Source organism: Ovis aries, chromosome 2 (assembly GCF_016772045.2).
Source record: "Ovis aries strain OAR_USU_Benz2616 breed Rambouillet chromosome 2, ARS-UI_Ramb_v3.0, whole genome shotgun sequence".
Taxonomy (NCBI): Eukaryota; Metazoa; Chordata; class Mammalia; order Artiodactyla; family Bovidae; genus Ovis; species Ovis aries.
In genome coordinates, this window is record NC_056055.1 from 185,233,806 (window position 1) to 185,259,839 (window position 26,034).

Genomic DNA, 26,034 nt, shown 5'->3' on the forward strand with positions numbered 1-26,034 from the left:
GCTCACCAGTTGCCTGGTTTTTGAATGAGTCCATGGGAATTAAGGTGAGTCTTGACTTGGGTCACTGGGTGAGCTTGCCCGCTTCACAGGAGAAAATGCTATTAACTCACAGGTGTGTTTATTGTAGAAACAAATAGAAGGCTGTTTTATTGCTTAGAATAAAGTTACCATTTAAAGGCAGGGGTGATTGAAACTACATCCTACCATTTCCTTCCTTTCATTAAATGTTCCACAGAAAATCAGACTATTTTTAGTTTGTAATTTTTCTAAGATAATCATTAGCCGTAAATTACTTTTAAAATACCTAACAGATTTTTAAAAAAATAAATTCACACCACAATACCGATAAGTAACAGGGAAGTTTGATTATTTCTAAAAAATAATTGGCAGAGCATGTGAATGGGAGATGGATAAATTTTATTTTTATTATGATACAGATTGCTAAAGGCTGTAATAGAGAACTGTTTTGACTGCAGAGTAAGCAAATGAAATCACTGATGTTGTTGAAACATTCGTGAGGAAATTTAAAACTGACTGGACTGAAATAAGTCAGGAAAGTTTTTACCCACTTGGCTTGATTGACAATTTTAACAACTCTTTTGCTGCTGTGTTAAAATATGCCTGTAACAGCAAAGTGCACTTAAGTATAATATTTTCATTTTTTGCTCTTCACATAACATTTTCCAAAATGTCCGAGTTTAAGATAAGCATATTATTGAAAGTTGGGCATTGGAACACTTGCAGAATTGCATTCCTGGCTCTCCTTTTTTCTTAACATCCAAAAGTTAAGATGGGTGGTAACTTGTCCATAAATTTTTTATGTGGATAAAATTTGAACAGTATGTGTTTCAAGTCCTTGTTCCCATCCAGCCCCCACTTTGGATCATTTTAGGCAAGTTATTGGTTTCAGATATATCAAAAACCTTTCCATTAGGAATATATTATCTATTAAAGTAAATAGGGATGTTGTTAGAGCCCGGATCTTGTATTCTGTTCATTTTAAAGACAAACAGTTTCTGGTAGAATTTAAGATACTACCATTAAAAGCAGAATGGAATGAAAGAAAGTAGTCATGTTCAGCATTTGCTCTGATAAGGTCTGTTGAAGCCTCAGATACTAGTAGATAGGAGGGTTGCTTAATGAAGACAGGTGACACTAGTGATTGTAATTGAATGAGACAAGAGCTCCTGGTGTGTGTCTTAGTTTTTGTCTGTCTTAAAAACTGGCTTCTGAGCAGCATTTCATTTGAAGAAGAGAGTCCACTGCTACAGGTTTGCATGCATGCTAAGTTGCTTCAGTCATATCCAACTCTTTGTGGCTTCATGGACTGTAAGACTCAGGCTTCTGTGTCCATGGGTTCTCCAGACAAGAATACTGGAGTGGGTTGCCATGGCCTTCTCTAGGAGATCTTCCCAATCCAGGAATCGAACCTTGGTCTCTGGCAGGTGGATTCTTTACTGCTAGCGCCACCTGGGAAGCCCATAAAGTTTGTGTACCATGTGTGCGTGCTACAGGTTAAAAGAAACCCCTGATTTAAAATAAGTTTCCGCCTGCTTTTTGCAGTTGTTTTCTTTGAGGTGCAACTATAACTTAGTGTTAAGAGCACAAGCTCTGGATTCAGACTGGGTTTAAAACTTGGTTCCACCACTTCTAATTATGTGACCTTGGGTGAGTTATTTTATCTCTGTAAGCCTTAATTTCCTTGTCTGTAAAAGCAGGACGATCATATCTACCTCATAGGACTGCTGTGAACATTTAATGAGATGCTTATTAGTAGTTTAGCAGAGGAAAATGTACTTAGTATATGTTAATTATAATAAATACAAATACATCTTTCATTTAATTGGGGGAGGGTATATACCAGCAGCTTTTAAGTATATTATCAACCCTTTATCTGTCTGCATGTCTGAAGTATGGATGTTCGGTTGAACACAATGAGGAATTCCCCACATTCTCAACTTCATTATTCAGTTCCTAATCACCAGAGACTGCAGATTTCATAATCATCAAATGTTAAATCTAGTTCCCTGAGCTATTCTCTCCTAGACTGCCCCATTCCAGTCTTGTCTAGTGAGTCACTGTGTCTTTGTCCTACCTCTTCAATTCCTTTTGACTAGTCCTCAAAGCTTTGCTTTCCCTCTGCTTCTCTGAACTATTGGCATGATCACTTTGCCTGCAGGCTCAGTGTAACCCAGCTCCCATGCCAGTCTTGATCCAGTCTAGCCTGCAAATACTCAACTGCTCTAGGACAAGGAAATAGAAGAACGAAAGAGGGTTCGATGTAAGAGTATTAAGCCGCGGGCCTCAGAGGATTGACCATGTGAGATGCTGTACCTGTGAGAGCAGGACTAAGTGCAGGTGTAGGCTGTTTCACTGAAGTATGATTACCTGCCATCCAGCTCTGGCAAAAGTCTCCAGGACTTGCATTTGGAAGTGAAGGTTGGAGACTCAGAGTTTGGTTGAAACCAGAAATCTCAGGTCTGGCACCTTGATTCTCGAGTAGATGCCTAGTGATAAAATAATACGACATTTTCAAGTGTATTCTTCTGTTAATCATATCTTATGGAGAAAGAAATGGCAGTCCACACCAGTATTCTTGCCCGGAGAATCCCAAGGACAGAGGGGCCCAGCAGGCTACGGCTCATGGGGTCACAAGAGTCGGGCATGACTTAGCGACTAAACCACCACCACCAGTCATATCCTGGGGAGTTTCTAAACACTTGAATTGTCTTGAGCATAAATTAGTAATCAGTTTGAAATGGTGTTTACTTTGAAATACTCTAAATGTTACTATAAATTAGTCAAAATATCAAGAAGCCTGAATTTTGAACCATAATTTTATCTGTATCTCACAGAAGTATGGCAAGGATAAATGCCTAATGAAGACAGGTGACACTAGTGATTGTAATTGAATGAGACAAGAGCTCTTGGTGTGTATCTTAGAAAATAAGAGTTTTAATGAAAAAGGAGCCATCATTTCTGTTAAGTTTGTATTAGTGTCTACCAAGAGTATGGTTTTTGTTTTCTACTCTTAACTTAGAATAAACTTTTATATGTGTGAAAGGTATATTGGTACGGTTAAACTTTGGGCAGCCTTTTTTTTTCTTTTTTACAGTTTTCAGGGTTTATCCTGTTCATTTTTCTTTTTTATGAGTAATTATAATAATCTCTTTGGGATTATATTTTCTATACTGTCTGTATGACCAGTTTTTTTTCCCAGCTCCCATACTTAAAGCCAACTGATTACTTCTACTTGCAAGACCCCAGCCACACCCTGATCCCTCTTCTTACTTTGTTCCTGTTTCCCAAGTCCTGCCTAAACTACCTGATAGTAGATGCTGGTCTTCCTTTAAGTTATAGGTCCCTTCTTTCAGATGCTAGCTGTTATTCCTTGTAGGGCTTCATTCCACTCCACTGCCTGGTTGTCCTTCCAGAGTATGTGATGTCTCTTCATTCTGTTTTCCTTGGCAGTTTTTGTTTGTTTTTGTTTTGTCCTAGAAATAGAAGCTTTTTAAAGAACTGGCCTATTTCATGATATTATTTCAAATGTGTTATAATTTTAAATTACAGTACATGGTTTACCTATGAAAGTCATCTTCCGGTGGAGGCCGACTTCCTGTTGCTAGAGGGAGGGTGGGAGTGGGGCGGCTGGCTCGTCCATGTGTGGTTGTGTGGGGCGGCCTGGGGCGGCCCCGGAGTGGCTGATCCTCTGCCTGCAGGGACCAGAGTCACGAGGCGGCTGCCATGGTGGTGTCGAAGAGCCAGCTCAAGAAAATGGTGTCCAAGTACAAATACAGAGACCTAACTGTATGTGAAACTGTTAATGTTATTACTTTATACAAAGATCTCAAACCTGTATTGGATTCATACGTTTTTAATGACGGCAATTCCAGAGAACTAATGAACCTTACTGGCACAATTCCTGTGCCTTATAGAAATAATACATACAGTATTCCAATCTGCCTGTGGCTGCTGGACACAAATCCGTATAATCCCCCTATCTGTTTCATTAAGCCTACTAGCTCAATGACTATTAAAACAGGAAAGCATGTGGATGCTAATGGTAAGATATATCTGCCTTATCTACATGAATGGAAGCACCCACAGTCAGACTTACTGGGGCTTATTCAAGTCATGATTGTGGTGTTTGGAGATGAATCTCCAGTCTTCTCTCGCCCTACTATTTCAGCATCCTATCCACCATACCAGGCAGTAGAGCCATCAAATACTTCCTACGTGCCAGGTCTGCCAAGTGGGATTTCTGCATACCCATCCGAGTACCCTCCCAATCCCAGTGGTTACCCAGGCTGTCCTTACCGACCTGGTGGTCAGTATCCTGCCACAACAAGTTCCTAGTACCCTTCCCAGCCTCCTCTGACCACTTTTGGTCCCAGTAGGGATGGCACAGTCAGCGAGGACACTATCCGAGCCTCTCTCATCTCAGTGGTCAGTGACAGACTGAGATGGCGGATGAAGGAGGAAATGGATCATGCCCAGGCAGAATTCAGTGCCTTGAAATGAATAGAGGAAGACCTGAAGAAAGGTCACCAGAAACTTGAAGAGATGGTTACCCGTTTAGATCAAGAAGTAGCTGAGGTTGATAAAAACATAGAACTTTTGAGAAAGAACTCAGTTCTCCTCTGGAGAAAATGGAAAATCAGTCTGAAAACAATGATGTTGATGAAGTTGTCATTCCCACAGCGCCACTATACAAACAGATCCTAAATCTGTATGCAGAGGAAAATGCTATTGAAGACACCTGGGAGAAGCTTTGAGGTGGGGAGTAATAGACCTAGACATCTTCCTAAAGCATGTGTGTCTTCTGTCCCATAAACAGTTCCAGCTGAGGGCACTAACGCAGAAAGCAAGAAAGACTACCGGTCTCAGTGACCTCTACTGACTTCCCTGATACCAGATGGAGATTGAACTCTTCTAAAGTATTCTTTTCTTTTCTTCCTTTGTCTTATATCAGTGAAGTGAAGTGAAGTCACTCAGTCGTGTCCGACTCTCTGTGACCCCACGGGGTGTAGCCTATCAGGCTCCTCTGTCCGTGGGATTTTCCAGACAAGAGTGCTGGAGTGGATTGCCATTTCCTTCTCCAGGGGACCTTCCCGACCCAGGAATCGAACCCATGTCTCCCACATTGCAGGCAGACGCTTTACCGTCTGAGCCACCAGGGAAGTCACCTTAATTCAGTAGGTGCCCCCCCAAAAAAAGTTTACAGAGGCTAGAAAGTGCATTAATAAAAGCCAGTCTTTACCAAAAGAAAACAGAAAACATATTATTGATTCAAAATATTTTACACTTGAATGATAAACTATAATAATATTGTAGTTTATCATTCAAGTGTAAAATATTTTGAATCAATAATATGTTTTCTGTTTTCTTTTGGTAAAGACTGGCTTTTATTAATGCACTTTCTATCCTCTGTAAACTTTGTGCTGAATGTTGGGACTGACTACGCTAAATAAAATTTGTTGCATTAAAAAATGTCATCTTCCTAGATAATTGTTTAAGTAATAGATTGACTGCATGTAATACTTATACATTAAATATGAACACGGGAGTTATTTCTTAAAATAAGATGAGTTAATATGGGTATGTTTTTAAAATGTAATTGATAGCTTTTGCCCAGAGTAAGAATTTTAGGAGTCTGTATTTATATTCTTGATTACTTTTATACACTGTAGAAAGATAGGTAGGTAGAAAGAAAGAAAGAAGAGAGAGTGAATGTTTGGTTATTGAAGTTGAAAAAACAGAAAGGGTAATTGCTGCCAGGATTACTGGGAGAGCACCTAATTAGTGAAAGTTCCCCAGACCAACTATAATAACCCTCTGCAATAATCAGACTTGTGGAGAGCCTGTCTCACTCTCTGTGAAGTTACTTTAACAAAAAAGTAACAAAACAATGAAAGAAGACAGATAGTCCTATCCTGAAATCCAAAATTGTATTGTCTTTTCCTCTCTGAGATCTTGCCTAGTCCTTCCAGCCTGCACTGTATTCTCCTTACCTTTTCTTTAGAGTTCAACTCAAATCCCGACTCAGGCCAGTATACTTAAACTCTCTTCCTTCCTGTGTCTTCCTGCAGACTCTGAATAAGTAAAGGAGAAGGTATAGTCAGACACCTACCAGAGTGTGGGTGGGATTCACGTGGACTGAAATGCCCATGGTCACCCCAAAGCAGCAGCTATCACTTGGCTTTGTTCAGTTGTTAACAACTTGTAATGCTAGTCCATTTTTTCCAGAGCTTCCAAGTTTTTATTTCTGGAAATCCAGATATATAATTTTTTAAATGTAGTCAACTCACAGTTTTACAGTGAACAGGCCAAATGTCTGTAGCTAAAGTTGGCCCAGAAGCCATGAATTTGCAGCCACTGTTCTTGGACAATGATTTCTAATCAAAATGAGTGTTAGTTGTTTAGTCGTGTTTGACTGTTTGCAACCCAATGGACTGTAGCCTGCCCGGCTCCTCTGTTCATGGAATTTTCCAGGCAAGAAGACTGGAGTGGGTTGCCATTTCCTTCTCTAGGTACTAATCAAAAGCACATAATAAAAATCACGTCTATAGTTTTTTGGACTGTATACCCTTAGTCTCTAACCCCAGAAATGCGGATTCAGCAATGAGCAGAATGTCCCATGTTGTCAGTGTGTCAGCGCTGTCCCCTCTTGTAACTGAGTGCTGCCACCGTGATGCCCCTGCCCACCAGGCATGGCTCACTTAGACACTGTGCTGCCTATCAGGCTTACATTTGTCCCTGTTGTTTGTCTTGGCACTATGTTTAGACAGCTGAACCAAGGATAAAGATAGTTGCTCTGACTCCATTCCCACCTGATCTTAACCCTATAGTCTTGCCAAGACCTTTAGTTTTAATATGAAATGCTTCCCAGGTGTGACAGCCATACGCAAAACTAAAAAAAAGCTTCTCTTCACCTTCCCCTCATGGTTATACTTAGTCCTAAAGAAGGGATGAGACCTATTGATTAATCCATGTGAAGTCCAATGACTTCTGGTTTTTGTGAGGTGTTGGAGTATTTTAATCAACTGCCTTTTAGAAATTTCATATCTGAGGCTCTGCCAAGGGTTGCCTACAGTTACCTGTCCTAATCCCCTACAGCAGGCCATGGTGGAAGCACATATCTCTATTGTAATCTGTGAGGACATTTTCTTGGACCACCAGCCCTTGAATGTATTGGATCTTAGAGGCTTGCGTTCTTGGCAGTTGAAATTAGCAGAATAAAAACTAGTATATCTGGGACCTGGAGTCTCTAGCCATCAAGATAGACCTCAGAGAAGCTTTTGCTGAAATGGGGAGATATGCTGTCTGATGCGGTCTTTATAGACTTACCAGAATTTAGAGCATTTTGAGCCCTGAAGTCTTCCACGTAGACTGCTGAGTGGTTGTTATTGTGTATTTAGCGAGTATAATTTATGCTAGATTAGAAGAGCTATATTTTCTCTTAGGAGAAGTTAGATCATTCAGTGTTAATCCTGGCTGACTACCTTGGCACTAAGCAGGTTTTAGTATCACTACCATATCTACCAGGTGTCTAGCAGCAAGTCTCTCAGTAAGTTCATAGCTTCTCTACCAAGAGCAGCATGTCTCCAAGAGCCACTCTGGCAGTAACCTCTGTGTCAGTTATCTTAGGCCAAATTATGCCATGGTAGCAGACTCTCCCCACTTACAGTAACATACAACAAGGGTTCTTTCTTCCTTACATTCCGTATACTCACGGATCACCTGTGGCTCTGCTCTGTCATGGTCATTTAAGGCTCAGACTGATAGCAGCCCCTGTTGGGACATGGCTGGTTTCCTGCCTGAGGGAAGAGAGAAACACAAACACAAATATGCCCTTCAGAAGAGACTACTCATATTTCATTGGCCAGAGCACATCATATAGCCAGTCCTGATGTGAGCCAGGGAGGACTGAAGGGTACAGTTCTGCTTCTTGCAGGCCTGTAGATGTGCCTTTAGCATCTGTCCTAATTACCACAGCAGCAGCCATGAGGTTGAGACAGCAGCTGTCAACTCTCTCACCTGTCCTTAGGCAGTGGGATAAAAATTCTTTTATTTTCCCAAAGGATCTTCTGCTACCTCTGAGATAAATAAAAACCCCACTGATGGTCAGTTTTCCCCTTCCGGGTCCCTTCAAGTCCAGGACTTCTATGGACACAGGCTTTCTGGGGTCCAAGTTGAACCACTGGTTCCCCCTTCTGGCCTTTGTGAAAAACTCACCTTTTACTGCATACACTGTGCTCCTTCCTAAAAGGTGCATTTTTAACCTTGAGGTTTCCCCTGTCAGACTCAGCTCATCTGCTCCTGCTGCTTCTGCCTCAGGTGTCTGCTTTCTAATGTTAATTGGGTTTTTGCATCCTCACCTAAAATCAGGTTTTCCCACACTGTCTTCTCCAGCTTTGTCTCCTCAGTGAACTCAGCACTCTTACCCATTGTGTTCATCACTTCCATAAATTGCATTTTATTTCCAAATAAAATGGACAATCCCTTGATTTCTAAGGTGGCACCGAGTATATGTGTTATAGCTTGGTATCTGTGCACAGCTTGGCTCTCAGTTCTCATCTCTCTGCCTGCCCATAGAACTCCAGTGAAGACCTTAGAAAGGGGTTTTTGGAAATATATATACATTGTTATGGTAGATCGATAAATCTCTTCATAGGGGTATCCTTAAAGTATATTTTATTATTTATTATATAAACAATCTGTAGAATTGTTTACAGATTTGATAAATTAAGAAATTAGATATATTACTTTAAACTTCAAAGTTAAGAAAGTTTTCATTAAACAGTGCACTTGGAAATAAATATGGTATTTAAAGCTTGTCTCCTACTAGACATAGTAAATATCTGAGTTGCTTGACCCTAGCTTTTAAAATAATTATATAAGACAGCTTCCAAAATACTTAATTTTTTCCCTTCTTTTCCTAACTAGATCACAAGAGACTCCTGGAGATGGGCAGCCTCCAGCTTTACCACCCAAACAATCAAAGAAGAACAGCTGGAGCCAGATTCATTACTCACATTCTCAACAAGATCTGGAAAACCATATTAATGAAACATTCGATGTTCCATCATCTCCTGAAAAATCTACTGTAAGTAGCTTCTTCAAATATTCTCACATTTCTTTAAAAATGTTTAATTGTAAATGAAATTTCTTTTGTACCCTAGCCTGTTTTATCTGTAAATTATATTACAGTACTTTATCTTTTTCATCATATGTTTACTCATAAATTGTGCCACCCTATAACCCAATTGTGGAATTTTCTTTTATCATCGTTTATAAAACATTCATTGCTCTAGAAGTTAATTTTTGACAGATTTGTTGGTTTCAGTCTTGCAAAACACATTTCCAGAACAAATGCTAATAGCCTATTAAATACCATTAATTTTATTATATAATTAAGTGCAGCAACTTTATCATTTTAATCAACCTTTTGAAATTGAATGCAGGTCTTTGGAATATATAATTGCTGTGTTCTTAAAAATATATCCCTGAGATATTTTAGTACTTTGTACCAAACAGAAATGGTAAATTTTTAGAATCCCCTGATTTGTGAATTTTCATTGCTTTTTCAAGTAGATGAATCAAAGGTCAGATTGTTACTAAATTTTAAGGATACATTGTGTTTATGAAGAAGTATAGGACAGACAGAAATATGGGTGTATTTCAGGAAACTTAAAGGGATATCAAGGAATAAAGTGAGATACAAGGAGAGCAGGCCCCACAGCAAGTGTGGGTGATGCCAAACGCCCTGCTGGCCATTGCTCACTTACCCTCTTGTTCTTCACCCATAGTCCTCCTGCACTTTCTAAAAGTGAAAAGCCAGAGGCAGCCATTTAAAGTTCTCCCACACTCACTGTACCACCACAGACACATCATAGAGATCAAAATCCTTACTCAAAATGAATGACAGCTTTAGTGCTACCTATGTGGTGATTCCTATGTATCATTCATTGGTTCATAGTTAGCTGAGGTCTTTCTTTACCTACTAAGGTAGGTAGTGGTCGGGAAGGTTCCCTGGAGAAGGAAATGGCAACCCACTCCAGTACTCTTGCCTAGTAAACTCCATGGATGGAGGAGCCTGGTGGGCTACAGTCCATGGGTTCGCAGAGAGTCGGACACGACTGAGTGACTCCACTTGGGGCATACAAATACAAATCAGACATCATCCCTCCTATTAAATAACCTACAGTCTAGTTTGTTTTATTACTCAAGCAAAAATTACTTTTTGAATACCTGCTCTGTGCCATGCATTGTTATGGGCTCTGGGAATATAGTAGAATAAAATTTAAAAAACTCTGCCTTCAAGGAACTTATATTCTAAGGATAAGGATGAGACAAGCTGTAAACAAAGTAAATAAATTTGTAGCCTATTAGATAAATGCTACAGAGACAAGGCAGAAAAGGGCTAGGAAATTTCCAGAGTGGAGTACTACAGTTTTAATGTAGTTTGAGCCAGGGATGAGTTTGGTGATAAACCACATGGATACTTGACAGGAGAGCAGATAAGCCCAGAGAACAACAGTGCAAAGACAGGGTGTGACTGATCCTGTCAGAGGACACCAAGGGGGTCAGTGTGGCCAGAGCAGAATGAGCAAACCAGAAGGAACAGGAAAGGGCCAGATCCTAAATGCCTGGTCTTGTAAAGGTTTTGTCCAGTCTGTAAGTGAGATTGCAAGCAAATGGACATAACTGAGGAGAGAAACAAGTGTGCTGTCACTTAGGTTTGAATGGTTTCACTCTGGCTTTTATGTTGAGAAAAAAATCAAAAGCAGGGTGGCAGTAGAGAAACTGGCTATGAGGTGTCATCCCATGAAGCAGTGGTGATTGGACCAGCATGGCTGTGGAAGAAATAAGACCATGGCTGAGTTCTGGGGGAGTTTTAGAGTAGAGCTGACACAGTCTGCTGATGGACTGGTTGTAGCGTACTAGGGAGAGAGAATCAAGGATAATAAGAAGATTTGGGGCCTAAACAACTAGGAGGATGAAGTTGCCATTTGCTGGAATGTGAAAGGTTCCAGGTAGAACAGGTGTGGGGGGGATATCGGAAGCTCGATAGGGGCACAGTGATATGTCTGCTAGGAATCCATTTAGAGACATGATTCTGGAGTTGAAGGGAGGGATTGAAGCTGAAGTTATAATGTTGAGAGTTGATGGCATGTAGACAAAATATTTAAAAGCATGAGGCAGGAAGTGTAGAGTGTGCAGATTACCTTAATAAGAGATTCTGAAATTTTAGTCCTCCAAGCTATGAAGATGAGGGAGATCAAAGCAAAGGAAACTGAAAAGATGCAGCCAAAATGGTAGGAAAGAGAACTAGCCAGCTAGCTGATGAGAAGAAGGTCACGGAGAGAGTAATCACCTGTGTCAGAAGCTACCGGTGCTTTGAGGACGATGAGTTCTGTAGTTAGAAGTGATTTTAGGGAATTCACAAGTATATAAATACAACTAATTCAGCTGTGGATTTAAGGGAAGATTTCCCAGAAATGATTGTCTCAGACCTGTGTCTTGGAAGGATAAGAAAGAATTAGTCAGATACTTACCTTACAGAGTAGGCATACAACATTAAGTGAAAGAAGCTTCTTACAAATGACCATATATTGTATAATTCTACATACATGAAACGTTCAGAATAGTCAAGTATGTATATATAGAGGGAGAGAAAATAGATGAGTTGAATAAGACTTGGGGGATGGGGGCAAGCAGAGAGGGAGTGACTGATGATGGACACAGGGTTTCTTTGGGGGATGAGGAAAAGGTTCTAAAGTTAAATAGTAGTGGTGTTGGTACAATTCTGTCACTGTAGTAGAAATTACTGAATTGTACTCTCTGAATGGGTGAAGTGTAGTATGTGATTGTGTCTCAATGAAGCTGTTTTTAAAAAGCAGAGGGAATAATGAATTCATATAAAACTTACAGATACTTGCTCTGTGCAAAGCTTTGAGCCAGGTTCTAGGGACACTGTGGTTAATTAATTAGGTAATTAATAAAGGCCCTGTTACTCTGGCACTTATAGTCTAGTATACAGCGGTAAGGCAAGAGAGAAATTTGAATTATGATTCTTTATACACTTTAGGTAATATCAACATACACAAAGCATGCTTCCTGTATATCTGAAAGTAAGTAGCCTATAAATGAGAATGATGAGTCATCTATTTTTGTCTTTTTAAGCCTAATGGTGGTATTCCACATGATAATCTCGTTCTAATCAGAATGAAACCTGATGAAAATGGGAGGTTTGGATTCAATGTAAAGGTAACTTAGAATTTGTATTGCACTCATCTTTTAAATAAGGTGTTTCTGTATCTGTAATGCTGACTAATGCTTGATTTGCTCTAATGTGAAGGGAGGATGTGACCAGAAGATGCCTGTGATCGTGTCCCGAGTTGCGCCAGGAACCCCTGTGAGTTCAACAGCCTTCTCAGTGATCCTAGCTTCAAGAATACATACTTATTTTCTTAGTATAAATAAAACAATAAAATGAATCATTTAATTTGTCAAGTATCACATGTTGTTTGCTGAATCTCCTAAATTGCTGGGAAGTTAATTTTTATTTCTTCCCTATCTTCTAGAACAGTTTTTCAAACACTTGTTTTTACAAATACTCTAGACTCTATCAAAATAACCCCTCTAAATAGCAAAATGTAGACAGAGGTATAGTTTGCTTGCTTTTTCTTTGACTTCTTTTTTCATTTAGAATTGTTTACTTACATTCTATTTGTCTACTTTCTGTTTAAAATATCTATTTGAAACTCTTTATTGTGAACATGCTAAGCAAAAGTAAAGAAAATACTGTATGTACCCATGATGATGAAAACACTCCCACCCCCTTGCCCTATTCTTCAGCTTCAGTACTCATAAACTTTCTGCTTATGAATCATAAGGACAATTCTTAATAAATTGTGGGTACATCATTTTTATTGCTCATTATATAGTAAATACTGCTTTCAGATTCCCGTTTCTGTTGTTTATTTTGTTTAACTGCATTTTTCTTTAAGAACTTTGAGTCAGTACCCATTATCATTTAACTGTCTCTGTCCTGGGAAAGGTAGGAACCTGCAGCCTGAGAGAAAGAGACCAGTTATGGGATTTTGGTGCTTTGCAGCAACCTCAAAGTTGATTTGAAGATCACAGTCAAGATTGATCAAGGATATCATGATACATACTTTTGGTTCTGGTTTTTAAGAACTTGTTGATTGCAAATAATAGGGTACTTGTGAAATTTTTGTTGTTTTCAGTTGTTAAGTTGTGTCTGAGTCTTTGTGACCCCGTGGCCTACAGCACACTGTGAGCCTATGGACTCCAGCACTCCCTGTCCTTCACTGTGTCCTAGAGTGTGCTCAAATTCATGTCCATTGAGTCGATGATACTGTCTAACCATCTCATCCTCTGTCGCCCCCTTCTCCTCTTAAATTGTTCCCAGCATCAGAGCCCTTTCCAGTGAGTCGCCTCTTTGCATCAGGTGGCCAAAGTATTGGAGCTTCAGCATCAGTCCGTTCAATGAATATTCATTGTTGATTTCCTTTAGGATTGACTGGTTTGATCGCCTTACAGTTCAAGGGACTCTCAAAAGTCATCTCCAGCACCATAATTTGAAAGTATCAATTCTTTGGTGACTCCAAAATCCCTACTGAATAGAAATTCTGTAGCAGCCTTCTTTATGATTCAACTCTCATATCCATACATGACTACTGAAAAAAACCATAGCTTTGACTATGTGGACCTTTATCAGCAAATTGATGTCTCCGCTTTTGAATCTAGGGTTTGTCATAGCTTTCCTTCCAAGGAGCAGGTGTCTTTTAATTTTATGGCTGCAGTAATTTTGGAGCCCAAGAAAATAAAGTCTGTCACTGCATACCCCTGGCTTAATTATAAATACAAAATTTTTCGTACAGCTTTAGAGGTGTATCACAAAACCCCAGGACAGGAATGTAGTCAGACTTCTAGAAAGAATTTTACAAATCATCAGAACTACTTTTCATGTCCATTTCTTTTTTTGTGAATTTTTCTTTCTCAGTGTAAACTGGTTTGTACTAGAATCAGCTTAATCTCTCAAGCTACAATAAAATACATTCTAAATGAAAAGTGTACTTAGTAGCAGCTTCAAGCCAAGTTCCTGTAACATTAGCACCACAGACACACTCTTTGTTTAGATATGATGGTGACTCCAAAATTTCAACTAAATAGAAATTGTGTAGCTGTCACCATTATGTCCCACAGTTCTTTTGAAGGGATGTGCCTACCAGCAGCTTCTGGGTTTGTGTTTTATGTAACCAGCTCAGCACCCCAGAATCATTAGACTCCTCACTCTAAATTACAGATTCAGAGAAAGTAAAACCTCATAGATTCATCTCGGATCAAATGTCCTCTTTTAAACAAATCCCTTGTGATCAGAAGTGACAAGACAGGGACGTGATGTATAAAATAAACTTACTACACATGTGAAAGATAAGGGAAGTAGTCCAAAATTATTTGTTCAGTATGTATTGGAAAATATGTTTTGGGGGACGGGGGTAGTGCAAGATGAGGAGGTGAGAGGGGGGCTGTATTCTCATTTATCAAGTAGAAAGATAATGTCTAAAATAAAAACTAAACAATGAAATTAGAAAGTTACATAGTGATACTAAGGTAAATACAAAAGCTGTAGCTAAAATGTTGAAATAAGTTGCCTCAAACTGGGTGGCGGTGGGGGTGGGTGTTGGTGAGGGGAGCATAGGGAAGAATATAGGAAATGGTTTCTTGTTGTCATAATCTTACAGACCAAGTCAGCTTTTTAAACTATGCAATGTATAGCTTTCCCCAATACAAAAGTTTTAACTAAAAGTCAAATATATGTCTTTTGACCTGACAATTCTACTTTTAGGAATTACCTCTTATGAAACAGAACATAGGATATACAACAATGTTCATTGTAGTATTGTTTGTGAAAATTAAAATCGGAGGGAAAATCAAAATGTACATCATTACAGCTGACTAAATAAATTATGCTTTGGTTTGCAGCTATTGAAATAATAGATGATGTAGTTTTATGTAAGTATGGAAAGGTTTTCGTAAGATAGTATTTTGAAAAACATTTTACAGTGGAATACTACTCAGCTATAAAAAAGTGAAATAATGCTATTTGCAGCAATGTGAATGTACCTAGAGATGATCAAACTGAGTGAAGTCAGTCAGACAGAAAGAAAACAAATATTATATGGTATTATTTATATTTAGAACCTAAAGATAATATAAATAAGTTTATTTATAAAACAAAGATAGACTCAGAGACATAAAAAGCAAACTTATGGTTACCAAAGAGGGAAGAGGCTAACAGGGATAAGTTAAGAGTACAGGATTAACAGATCCCCACCACTGTGTATAAATAGATAAGTAGCAAGGATTTACCTTATTGCACAGGGAACTATATTCAATGACTTGTAATAACCTGTAATGGAAAAGAACTGAAAGACATACCTATATTAATATGTATAACTGAATCACTTTCCTGTACATCTGAGACTAACACAACATTGGAAATCAGTTATACTCAATGAAAATACATATTATAATTTCATATGTGTTTAATCCAGTTTTTTAAATTGTGAGTTATATTTTAAAAATCTGGAAACATGCTGAAATTGTTAGCAGTATTTCACCATGGTGGTGGAATTACTGATATTTATCTCTTGCTTCCTTTTTTTAATTGTCTGAATCGTGATGGTGAGCATGTTTTGCCCTTAAAATTAGGAAAGAAATCTTTTTTTATTTGTATGCCAGGTAAAGTCATAAAGTGAATATTGATTTTTTCTGAGCAGTGAAAGTGGATAGTTTGCAATTCAGTCAAGGATATTCAGGGAGCACTCTATAGACAGGTTAATTTCCAAACAGAACTTTATGATTCTATATATTCTTTTTAGGCTATACAGATTACTATATTGGTAATTTTTCCTTTCTACCAGAACAGTGTAAATAGTGGCTGACTTTAGAATCAATTAAATAAATAAATAATAAATGAAATATTATTAACTTAGAGACCATTACAGTGTTTAGAAGCCTCATTTTAGGTGATTGGTAGAAAAGGGCAGTGTTTAAAATATTTTAATGTCATTTTCTCTATTGGACACCTTTTGAAATGGACAGAGTAATTTTCAAGTTATTTCCAAGCCTGGCGTGCTGCAGTCCATGGGTTTGCAGAGTCAAACATGACTTTGTGACTGAACAACAGCAATTTCCAAAGTCGTATATTTCTTCCTGTCTGATCATATTCAAGCCAATAGCTGTTGTCCCAGCAGAATTCATCTGATGTAGACTCCAAATCAGAATGAAATGCAAGTAAGAAATTATCTGACAAAGAGCAGAAGAAGATTAAGTGTAAGAGGGTTCCCTTCAGTTATAACAGGTAACTAGTAGTGTGCTATAACATGCAGAAAAGTAGAGAAAGAGCACCTCAAGGGAAGGGTCTGAACCTTGATTTCGAATTTTCCCAGGCTTTAATTCTTTTCATTGAAATATCTCATTTTTAAAATTTTATAACTATGCATAATTAAAATAGATACCTGTTCCATTTTCAGAATTTCAGGTGTCTAAAATCACACATTTCATAAGCAGCAGTGGAAGAACCTGACTGCTGGATCAGTGCTCTTTCTACTAGTGACAGTACCTTGTTGGATTGTGTTGACCTTGTGTTGTAGAGTGAGTTTAGTCCTGCTTCCATCTTTCAAGCCTTTGCCACAGCCCTTTCTGTAAGGCCCAGCCCCATCATCCTGCAAACTTAATTCTGTTGTGTTCTCATTACTGTATTCCTGGAACAGGCTGTCCATATTTCTGTTGATTTCTTTTGCCTTATTTACTTGTTTGTTTTCACACAGTAGTGCAGAGCTATAAAGATAACCATGTGGCCTGAATCCATACCGAGTCAATGGGGAAAATTGTGTTTTTTTCCATGACTTTTAAATTTTTTGTCAAAACACTAAAATTTCTGATGCTTTCTCTTTTAAATATATTGGGAAATGAAGAAATAATAAAATAATACTGATTAATTATCCTGTAATTCAGAACGTCAGAAACATTGAGAATCAAAGTCTTTTATTTCTTTGTGAAAACTTACCAAAGGTAATTTGTGAACAGTGCTTTTCTTTTTCTTGTCATATAACTTATATTACAGGCTGTGCGTTTTTCCTTATTTATCTCAATAAATAGTGATAATTATTTCTAAGTCTGAATCCCACTTCCACTTGTCCTTTGCACTTTCAGTGATATGAAATACCTTCCAGGAGTTCCTGTATTGAGTTTTTGTTTTTTGAAGATGTGTCCATTTTTGTTTCTTCTCAATTTTTAATTTTTTTTTGCCACACTGTGGCATGCGGGGTGGTATTTCCCTGACCAGGGATAGAACCTATATCCCCTGCACTGGATGTGTGGAGTCCTAACCACTGGACCGCCAGGGAAGTCCCAAGAAGTTTCTTGCCAGCATCACTTCCTTGGACACCTTCATCCTTCTTGTCACAGCCACTTTCATCATTTGTGCTAATAAGTTCATCTTCTCTAAATTCCTTTCCCTGCATATCTAGGGTCTCAAACAATAGAAATGTTGATAGTTACATAGTCAATTACTTCTTCTATAACTCGATTTATATTCACTTTGAATTTTACCTTCAGCACTGCCCCTTTTTGTTTCTTTGCTGCTCTTGTAACTTTTTGGCCAGTTGCTCCTTACCCAAAGTGGGTTTATCTTTGGGAGACAAGGAGACCACACAAGTACCTGCTTTGCTATCTCCACATGAACAGTAACTGATGCATAACAACAAGCCACCAATACACTTGGAAAGAAGGGATGTGATTGGTCATTGATCATGCTGCATATTTATGATTTATATAGTGATTTTTGGACTGTCAGGCTAACAACGAATTTTGAACTTTATGCAGTTACTTGTAATTTATGCAGTAACTGAAATTCGCATGATGTTAGCAGACTGGTGTTATTTAACTCAGCTGTGCAACTGAAATTAGTATGTATCTGGACAGTGCAAAGTGAGAGCTACCTTGATCTATGCACTTGAGAGCATTAGTCTTACTTGTATGTCTGGAATTGTACTAGGGCATCAGGGGAAAAATTATTAATGAAGAAGGAAAAAAAGAATGTCTTTATAGGAAAGTGAGTTTTGTTTTTAATTCTTTTTGTTTGCGCTGAGTTTTCATTGCTGCATGCAGGCTTTCTCTAGTTGCTGCAAGCAGGGGCTACTCTAGTTGTACATGGGCTTCTCATTTTGGTGGCTTCTCTGGTTGCGGAGCACAGGCTCTGGAGCACAGCCTCAGTAGTTGTGGTGCACAGGCTTAGCTGCCCCATCTTCCTGGACCAGGGACTGAACCTGTGTCCCCTGCATTGGCAGATGAATTCTTCACCACTGGACCACCAGGGAGGTCTGAAAGTGAGTTTTCTATTTCTGTTTTTTTAATAGATGAGTGAATGGATAGATGATTTCTGTATGTAATTTTATTTCTGCTCTGCAGTCTATAAAAGTAAATTAATAGTTTCACAGTGTCCACAGCGGGAATGAACTGCTTCCAGAAAGCTACATGTGAATTTGAAACCTTTGCATCCCTTACTTCCAGAAAGCTACATGTGAATTTGAAACCTTCTTTGCATCCCTTGATAGGCTGACCTGTGTGTCCCTCGATTGAATGAAGGGGACCAAGTGGTACTGATCAACGGTCGGGACATTGCAGAGCACACCCACGACCAGGTGGTCCTGCTGATCAAAGCGAGCTGTGAGAGACATTCTGGGGAGTTAGTCCTTCTAGTTCGACCTAATGGTGAGTACTCCGTGATTTACTGCATGTTTTTAATAATTCCCTCATGTTTATTACTAGACACAGCAGCTAGAGTGGACTTCTTAGAACTTGGTCACATCAGACTGACCTGTGGCTTCCATTCATAGTGGTGGTTGTTTAGTCGCTAAGTCATGTCCAATTCTTTTGCGACCCCATGGACTGTAGCCCACCAGGCTCCTTCGTTCATGGGATTTTCTAGGCAAGAATATTGGAGTGGTTTGCCATTTCCTTCTCCAGGGGATCTTCCCAGCCCAGGGATCAAACCCATGTTTCCTGAATTGGTAGGTGGATTTTTTTTTTACCACTGAGCCACCAGAGAAGTGTTCACATGTAGAGTCAAATGCAAATTCTCAGCCACCTTGCCTGCCCGTCTGCCTTCCTCACTCTCTTCTTGTCTGTGCTGGCCTTCTTGATGGTCCTTCTGCTTAAAGCACTCCTCTTGATGTTTGTACAATGTATACCTTCACATCGTTCAGGTCTCTGCTGAGATGACAGCCTCAGGAAGTTCTCTCCAGACCACCATGACTGCAGTTGCCTCTCACCCCCAAGGTGCTCAAGGAGTCCTAGATACTCAGATATACTTGCTGTTCCACCTGTAGAAAACCAACAAGCTAGAGTTTAGTTTCCATGACAACCTCAAGAATATCCTGCTACGTGGAGTGCTCAGTGACTCCTGAAGCAGTTCATTCCCCCTGTGGACAGTGTGAAACTATTAATTGACCTAAAAGTCTATCTTCGTTCAATCCCAGCATTTCTAGTTCTGTCTCTCTGTGCTATGCAGAATAAATGTAATACAGAATAAGTTCAATCCCTCATCAGTGTTTTGCAGTGAGTTTTACTAGAAGCTGTCCTTTTTTTTTTTCCAGTTATACAATCCCAGGTCCTTCAACCTGTGTTCATAATGGCATAGTTTCAAGTTTCCTCAACATTAATCATTCTCCTCTGAGAAAAAATTCTTAAGTGCCTATACTGTCTAGTGTTGGACATATTCTTCTAGTTTTGTTCTGAACAGTTTATTGTTAATCATAGTTTTAGTCAGAAGAGTAATTATTGGTTAATGTCACATTGTTAGTTGCTGACTACATACCATAAGGAGCAAAATGTAATTAGAAATATCTACTCCCCTACACACCTAATTTTGCCTCTTGGGTACGGACATTTTCATTTTATCTTCTCTATAGGTAGACCTTGGAGATATTGCAGTTTCAGTTCCAGACCATCACAATAAATATCACAGTAAATAAATAAAATATTACAGTAAAGCAAGTCACATATTTTTTTATTTCTCAATACATATAAAAGTTTTGTTTATACTGTAGTCTGTTAAGTATGTAAGGTACATACCTTAATTTAAAAATATTGCTAAAAATTGCTGTCATCATCTGAACCTTCAGGGAATCATAATCTTTTTAAATACTAAATCAAAGATCTTTGATCATAGAGCTGCTGCTGCTGCTAAGTCACTTCAGTCATGTCCGACTCTGTGCGACCCCATAGACAGTAGCCCACCAGGCTCCCCCGTCCCTGGGATTCTCCAGGCAAGAACACTGGAGTGGGTTGCCATTTCCTTCTCCAATGCATGAAAGTGAAAAGTGAAAGTGAAGTCGCTCAGTCGTGCCCGACTCTTCGCGACCCCATGGACTGCAGACTACCAGGCTCCTCCGCCTATGGGATTTCCCAGGCAGGAGTACTGGAGTGGGGTGCCATTGCCTTCTCCGGATCATAGAGCACTATAACAAATATAATAAAAACAAAAAGTTTGAAATTTATTGGGAGAATTACAAAAATATGAGAGACACAAAGTAACAAATGCTGCTTGAAAAATGATACCAATAGGCTTGCTCAACACAGAATTGCCATAAACCTTCAATTAGTTAAAAAAAAAATTAGCTTTCTAGGAAAATTTAGAAGACTTCAACAGACCATTCCATTTTTGACTTTTAAAGGAACTCATTTATTTAGATCTGATATTTAGGTGGTTCATTTTCAGGCATTTTCTGTCACATAAAACAACTTAATTTTCATACTAAGAGTTGTCTCTGAATTTGATGTTTTTTCAGTTTTCTCTTGATAACAGATCCTGGAGAACTTAATAATCATATTAGCTAATAATTTTAAAATGCTTTCCATAGACCTGGCTCTTTCGTACCTTCTCATGTAATGTTTACAGCCATCCAGTGAGACAAGTGAATTAGCATCGTTTTATAGTTGAAGACGTTTATTCACCAAGACATTCATTACCTGCTTGCAAATTCATGACTAGTATAGAGAGAGAATATGAACAAAAGTCTATATAATGGAAAAGGCATGGTCATTTTGCAGTTTCGATTTACCCCATTTATACTTTAAACTAGGAGAGGAACCCACCTGGTACCTACTTCTTTTGGCAAATATCTTTCTAATACTGTTTTATCAATAAAATCTGGACCAGGATTCACTTTCAGTGCAGGTGTCATGTCCATTAAAAAAAAAATATGTATAATCAAAATTTTAAATTACGTTTGTCAAAAATATCAGAAAAGGACTTCCCTGGTGGTCTAGTGGTTAAGAATCTGCCTGCCAGTGCGGGGGCCATGGGTTGAATCCCTGGTCCGAAAGATTCCACATGCTGCAGAGCAACTAAGCCCATGTGCCACAGCCGCGGAGCCTGCACTCTAGAGCCTGAGAGCTTAGAACTCGTGCTCTGCAACAGGAGAAGCCGCTGCAGTGAGAATCTGCACCACAACCAGAGAGAGCCCACACGCATCAGCGAAGACCCAGCACAGCTGTCATCAGTTAATTAGGTTACAATATCAGAGAATAAGAGCTTGTTTTTCCTGGTCTTCTCTCCTTTAAATCTTATTTCTTCTTAGACAAAATGCATTTATATCTTTTTGTCTTTGCATTCTTCATTTCAGAAATCTGTTCTTCTCAATAATGCATTTATATCTGAGCAGGAACAAAGCCTCTTAAAGGCAGGAGCTTGACTCTGTCCTTTAGAAGGTTCTGCTCTTCTTGAGCTCTGCCGTCCCCATGGGGGTCAGGATTCTGCAGGACCAAGGGTGCATGCAAGCCAGCACCTATGACCTCTCCTTCCTTTCTAGACCACTTTTTTCAACTCTTCAGTTCTCTGACCGAATAGCTCTGAGCCTGCTTCCTGGGTTTTTGTGGCCAGTCTTCCCAGGTCTGTTCTCCCAAGGGTTGATGACAGGATATAGGCCAATAAGGTATCATAAGAAGCAGTTTCCACAGGGGTGTAGACTGAGCTTCTGTGTGGACTGAGATGTTGTCCATGGTATGTTTATAGGCCCCCGAATTACAGAGTGGAGCTGAGGGTGGAAAGAAGAGGAGGGCAGGCTGAGATTGGGCTAAGGATTACAGCTTAGAGTTTGGTTCCCCTCACTCCCATGACTATGAATTCTGGCCTAGAATTCTCCTTTTAAATTTGGTTTCCTGGAACTTCCCAGTGGTCCAGTGGTTAGAACTCCACACTCCCAAGGTAGAAGAGGGCCTGGTTTCCATTCCTGGTCTGGGAACTAGATCCCAAGTGCCTCAACTAAAATTTGTGCAGCCAAATAAAGAAATATATTTAAAAAAAAATCTAGTCCTCTAAGTTGTTTGATAAATATGTCGAGAAATAACAATAGAACATATCTAGTTTAGCATTCTCTTCAGTTCATGTGTAACTCTTCCTGTCTACATGTGTGGTGGATAGGCCTCTATTGGTGCTGTTGCCCAAGATTCCACAGATTAAGGACAGGTATGTTCAGAGCAGATCTTCTTGACATTCCTCTTTTTCTTACTGTCTCTGCAAGTTGCAGACATTTTCAGCAATAATGGCCAAGAACCCTTCTTATCCCCAGAGGTATTTCTTCAACTCCACAACACTCTTGGCCCATAAGCAGTGACCCTAGACTGAGATCTGATGAGTGACAAATAAGTGAATATTTTTTTCTGACACAAAATTAAATAATATCTGGTAAATTCCTTTTGCCAGTTCATTAAGGTTTCCATATTGGTTTTGTTTTTGTAGCTGTGTATGATGTAGTGGAAGAAAAGCTAGAAAATGAGCCAGACTTCCAGTACATTCCTGAGAAAGCCCCTCTCGACAGCATCCATCAGGATGACCACTCCCTGCGAGAGTCGATGATCCAGCTGGCTGAGGGCCTTATCACTGGAACAGTACTGACACAGTTTGATGTAAGTAACATGATATAGAAAAGGTGTTTGCCCATATTTTCTTGTTAATTTCATGACTTCTTAACTGCCTAATCTAGTATCAGTTATAATGTATTAATAAAATATTATTGAGAAATATTGGCAAAAAGAGCTGTAAAATGTAAAGCTTTAAAAGTTACTCCCCAAATTCTAGCTGTGGTTTCACTAATAGGTATCAGTTTAAAAGAGGGAGATAGGGAGATTTAATAGGTCTATGTCCTCAAACATTTTTTTCTATAAGTAGCTGTTTTTATGAAAGGTTGCAGATGAAGATAGACTATTATAGACTTAAAAATCCTGAATTAAAGAATAGTTTTTGTGCCTTGTCATATTTAATCCTTCTCTAATTTTTTTCAGTGTAGTTAGCCGTCATTAATATCTGTTGCTCTGGAGTATATGTTATAGATAATGATTATAAAATATTTAGGGCACATCAGTTTTCCTTTTAAACACCTCTAAATGAACGCTGCCTAAATGGGAAGAAAAATCTAACAAAGAGTGGATATATGTTAAAAAAGAAATAAAGGAGTACCTTCAAATATAAAATAAATGAAATAAATATTTCCTATAGATTTGCTATTTAAAACTTCAGGTACTCTTTCTGTAAGCAAAATTGTTTTTTACATGTTTTACCATTTTTCAAAATGTTTATAAATCATATTAGAAATTTTGCAGAATTCAGCTTTGCAAACCTGGTTCAATATTTTACTAACCTAAGATACATCATTGTATAGAGGAGGTATTCCAAGGTAAAAACCCATTTCTTGATAGCGTAGAATCAAGTCTAAAAAAGTAAAAACTCTAAATGGCTTTCTGAACTTGTCTTGTACTTTCTTTTTTTAGCAACTATATCGGAAAAAGCCTGGAATGACAATGTGTTGTGCCAAATTACCTCAGAATATTTCCAAAAATAGATACAGAGATATTTCGCCTTGTAAGTATCTATTCTCTTTGTAAGTATCTGTTATCTTCTTAATACAACTTTATTAAAATATTCTTTCTTTTAAATTTTTTCAGATGATGCTACACGGGTCATTTTAAAGGGTAATGAAGACTATATCAATGCAAATTATATAAATGTAAGTTTTTTTTTTAATTATACCTTAGTCATTTGGAATAAGAGGGGCTGATCTAAACTTTGAGGTTTATTCTAGAATCCATGATTAATGAGGATCAGCTTTACTTTGTACCTCTGATGAGAACTTTTTTTTAAAAGTTCATTTATTTCTTAATTGAAGGATAATTGCGTTACAGAATTTTGTTGTTTTCTGTCAGACCTCAACATGAATCAGCTGTAAGTATTATACATATGTCCCCTCCCTCTTGAACCTCCCTCCCATCTCTCTCCCCATCCCACCCCTCTAGGTTGATACAGAGCCCCTGTTTGAGTTCCATGAGTCATACAGCAAGTTCCCATTGGCTATCTATTTTACATATGGCAGTGTAAGTTTCCATGTTTCTCTCTCCATACATCTCACCTTCTACCCCACTCCCTGTGTCCATAAATCTGTTCTCTATATCTGTTTCTTCAGAAATAAATTCATCGGTACCATCTTTCTAGATTTCATATATATGTGTTAGTATACGATGTTTATGTTTCTGTCTCTGACTTAATTTCATGCTGTATAATAGACTGTAGGTTCATCTACCTCATTAGAACTGACTTGAATGTGTTCCTTTTTATGGCTGAGTAATATTCCATTGTATATACGTACCATTTGTATATGGTCCATTCATCTGTCGATGGACATATAGGTTGCCTCCATGTTCTAGATATTATAAATAGTGCTGCAGTGAATATTGGGGTACATGTGTCTTTTTTCAGTTTTGGTTTCCTCAGGGTGTATGCCTAGGAGTGGGATTGCTGGGTCACATGGTGGTTTTATTCCTAGAATTTTAAGGAATCTCCATGCCATCTTCCATTGTGGCTGTATCAATTTACATTCCCACTAACCGTGCAAGAGGGTTCCCTTTTCTCAACACCCTCTCTAGCATTATTTGTAGACTTTTTGATAATGACTGATTACAGAGTAATGACCTATAGCCTGCAAGGAACATTACTTATTACATTACATGGTGTGTGCACTGAAGAACCTTTCAAAAATCCCCTAAATTCTGAATTCCAATGCGTATATGAACCCGTGGTTTCTGATAAAAGCTACATATGTGTATATGGTATTATCAAATTTTCTGATATTTCAATCTAATAGGTAAAAAATGGTAATTTCTTACAGTTTGATTTGTACTTTCCTTTATGTGAATAATTTAAGTGCTTGTTGTTATTATTGTTCAAAGTGTTACAATAGTATGGTGAGTGAGGTAAAAGTCAAAGTTGCTCAGTCATGTCTGACTCTTTGCGATCCCATGGATTATATACAGTCCATGAAACTTTCCAGGCCAGAAGACTGGAGTGGATAGCCATTCCCTTTTCCAGGGATGTTCCCAACCCAGAGATCAAACCCAGGTTTCCCACATTGGAGGCAGATTCTTTACCAGCTGAGCCACCAGGGAAGCCCAGAAATAAACACACACACCTTTTGAATTCAGTGTTTAAAATGTAATAGGATGATAGTTTATCTTCCCCAAATAGTTACAGTCTTAACTTCTGGAAATAATGAATTTAAAATACTTGCAATCTTTTCATGTTATATATATATTATATATAATTATATGCATATTACATAATATATAAACATATATGTAATATGAAAAATCTAAACTAAAGCAAATGGCAGAATTTTTGCTCCTCACAAAATTTACTAATAAACTGTTTAGAGACAGTTTTTTTCTTTTCCATTTTAACTTAAAAGATACCGAATATATTCCCTGTGCTTTATAGTAGAACCTTGTTGTTTATTTTTATATATAGTAGTTTGTTTATTTTTATATATAGTAGTTTGTTTCCTATATAGAGAGAAATATTTTTTATTTCTATACCAAGTCCCTGCCTGTGAAACAGGATTCTCTATATAGATGCTTTTAATTTCATAAGAGTACTTTGGAAAATAT

General features: G+C 38.3%; 1 protein-coding gene and 1 pseudogene across 10 annotated transcripts in view; both read left to right on the plus strand.

The window, feature by feature from the left end:
* The window catches only part of PTPN4 (protein tyrosine phosphatase non-receptor type 4), a 201,095-nt gene that overhangs the window by 147,748 nt on the left and 27,313 nt on the right, over positions 1–26,034 (plus strand). For all 10 annotated transcript variants that reach the window (XM_027965040.3, XM_042243967.2, XM_015093457.4 and 7 more), the window contains 7 exons: positions 8,947–9,106; positions 12,187–12,270; positions 12,362–12,418; positions 18,654–18,810; positions 22,841–23,007; positions 23,869–23,959; positions 24,043–24,104. In XM_027965040.3, the coding sequence (XP_027820841.1) occupies positions 8,947–9,106; positions 12,187–12,270; positions 12,362–12,418; positions 18,654–18,810; positions 22,841–23,007; positions 23,869–23,959; positions 24,043–24,104 (778 nt within the window). The remainder of the gene's footprint in view (positions 1–8,946; positions 9,107–12,186; positions 12,271–12,361; positions 12,419–18,653; positions 18,811–22,840; positions 23,008–23,868; positions 23,960–24,042; positions 24,105–26,034) is intronic.
* On the plus strand, positions 3,670–9,057 carry LOC114113197 (tumor susceptibility gene 101 protein-like; annotated as a pseudogene).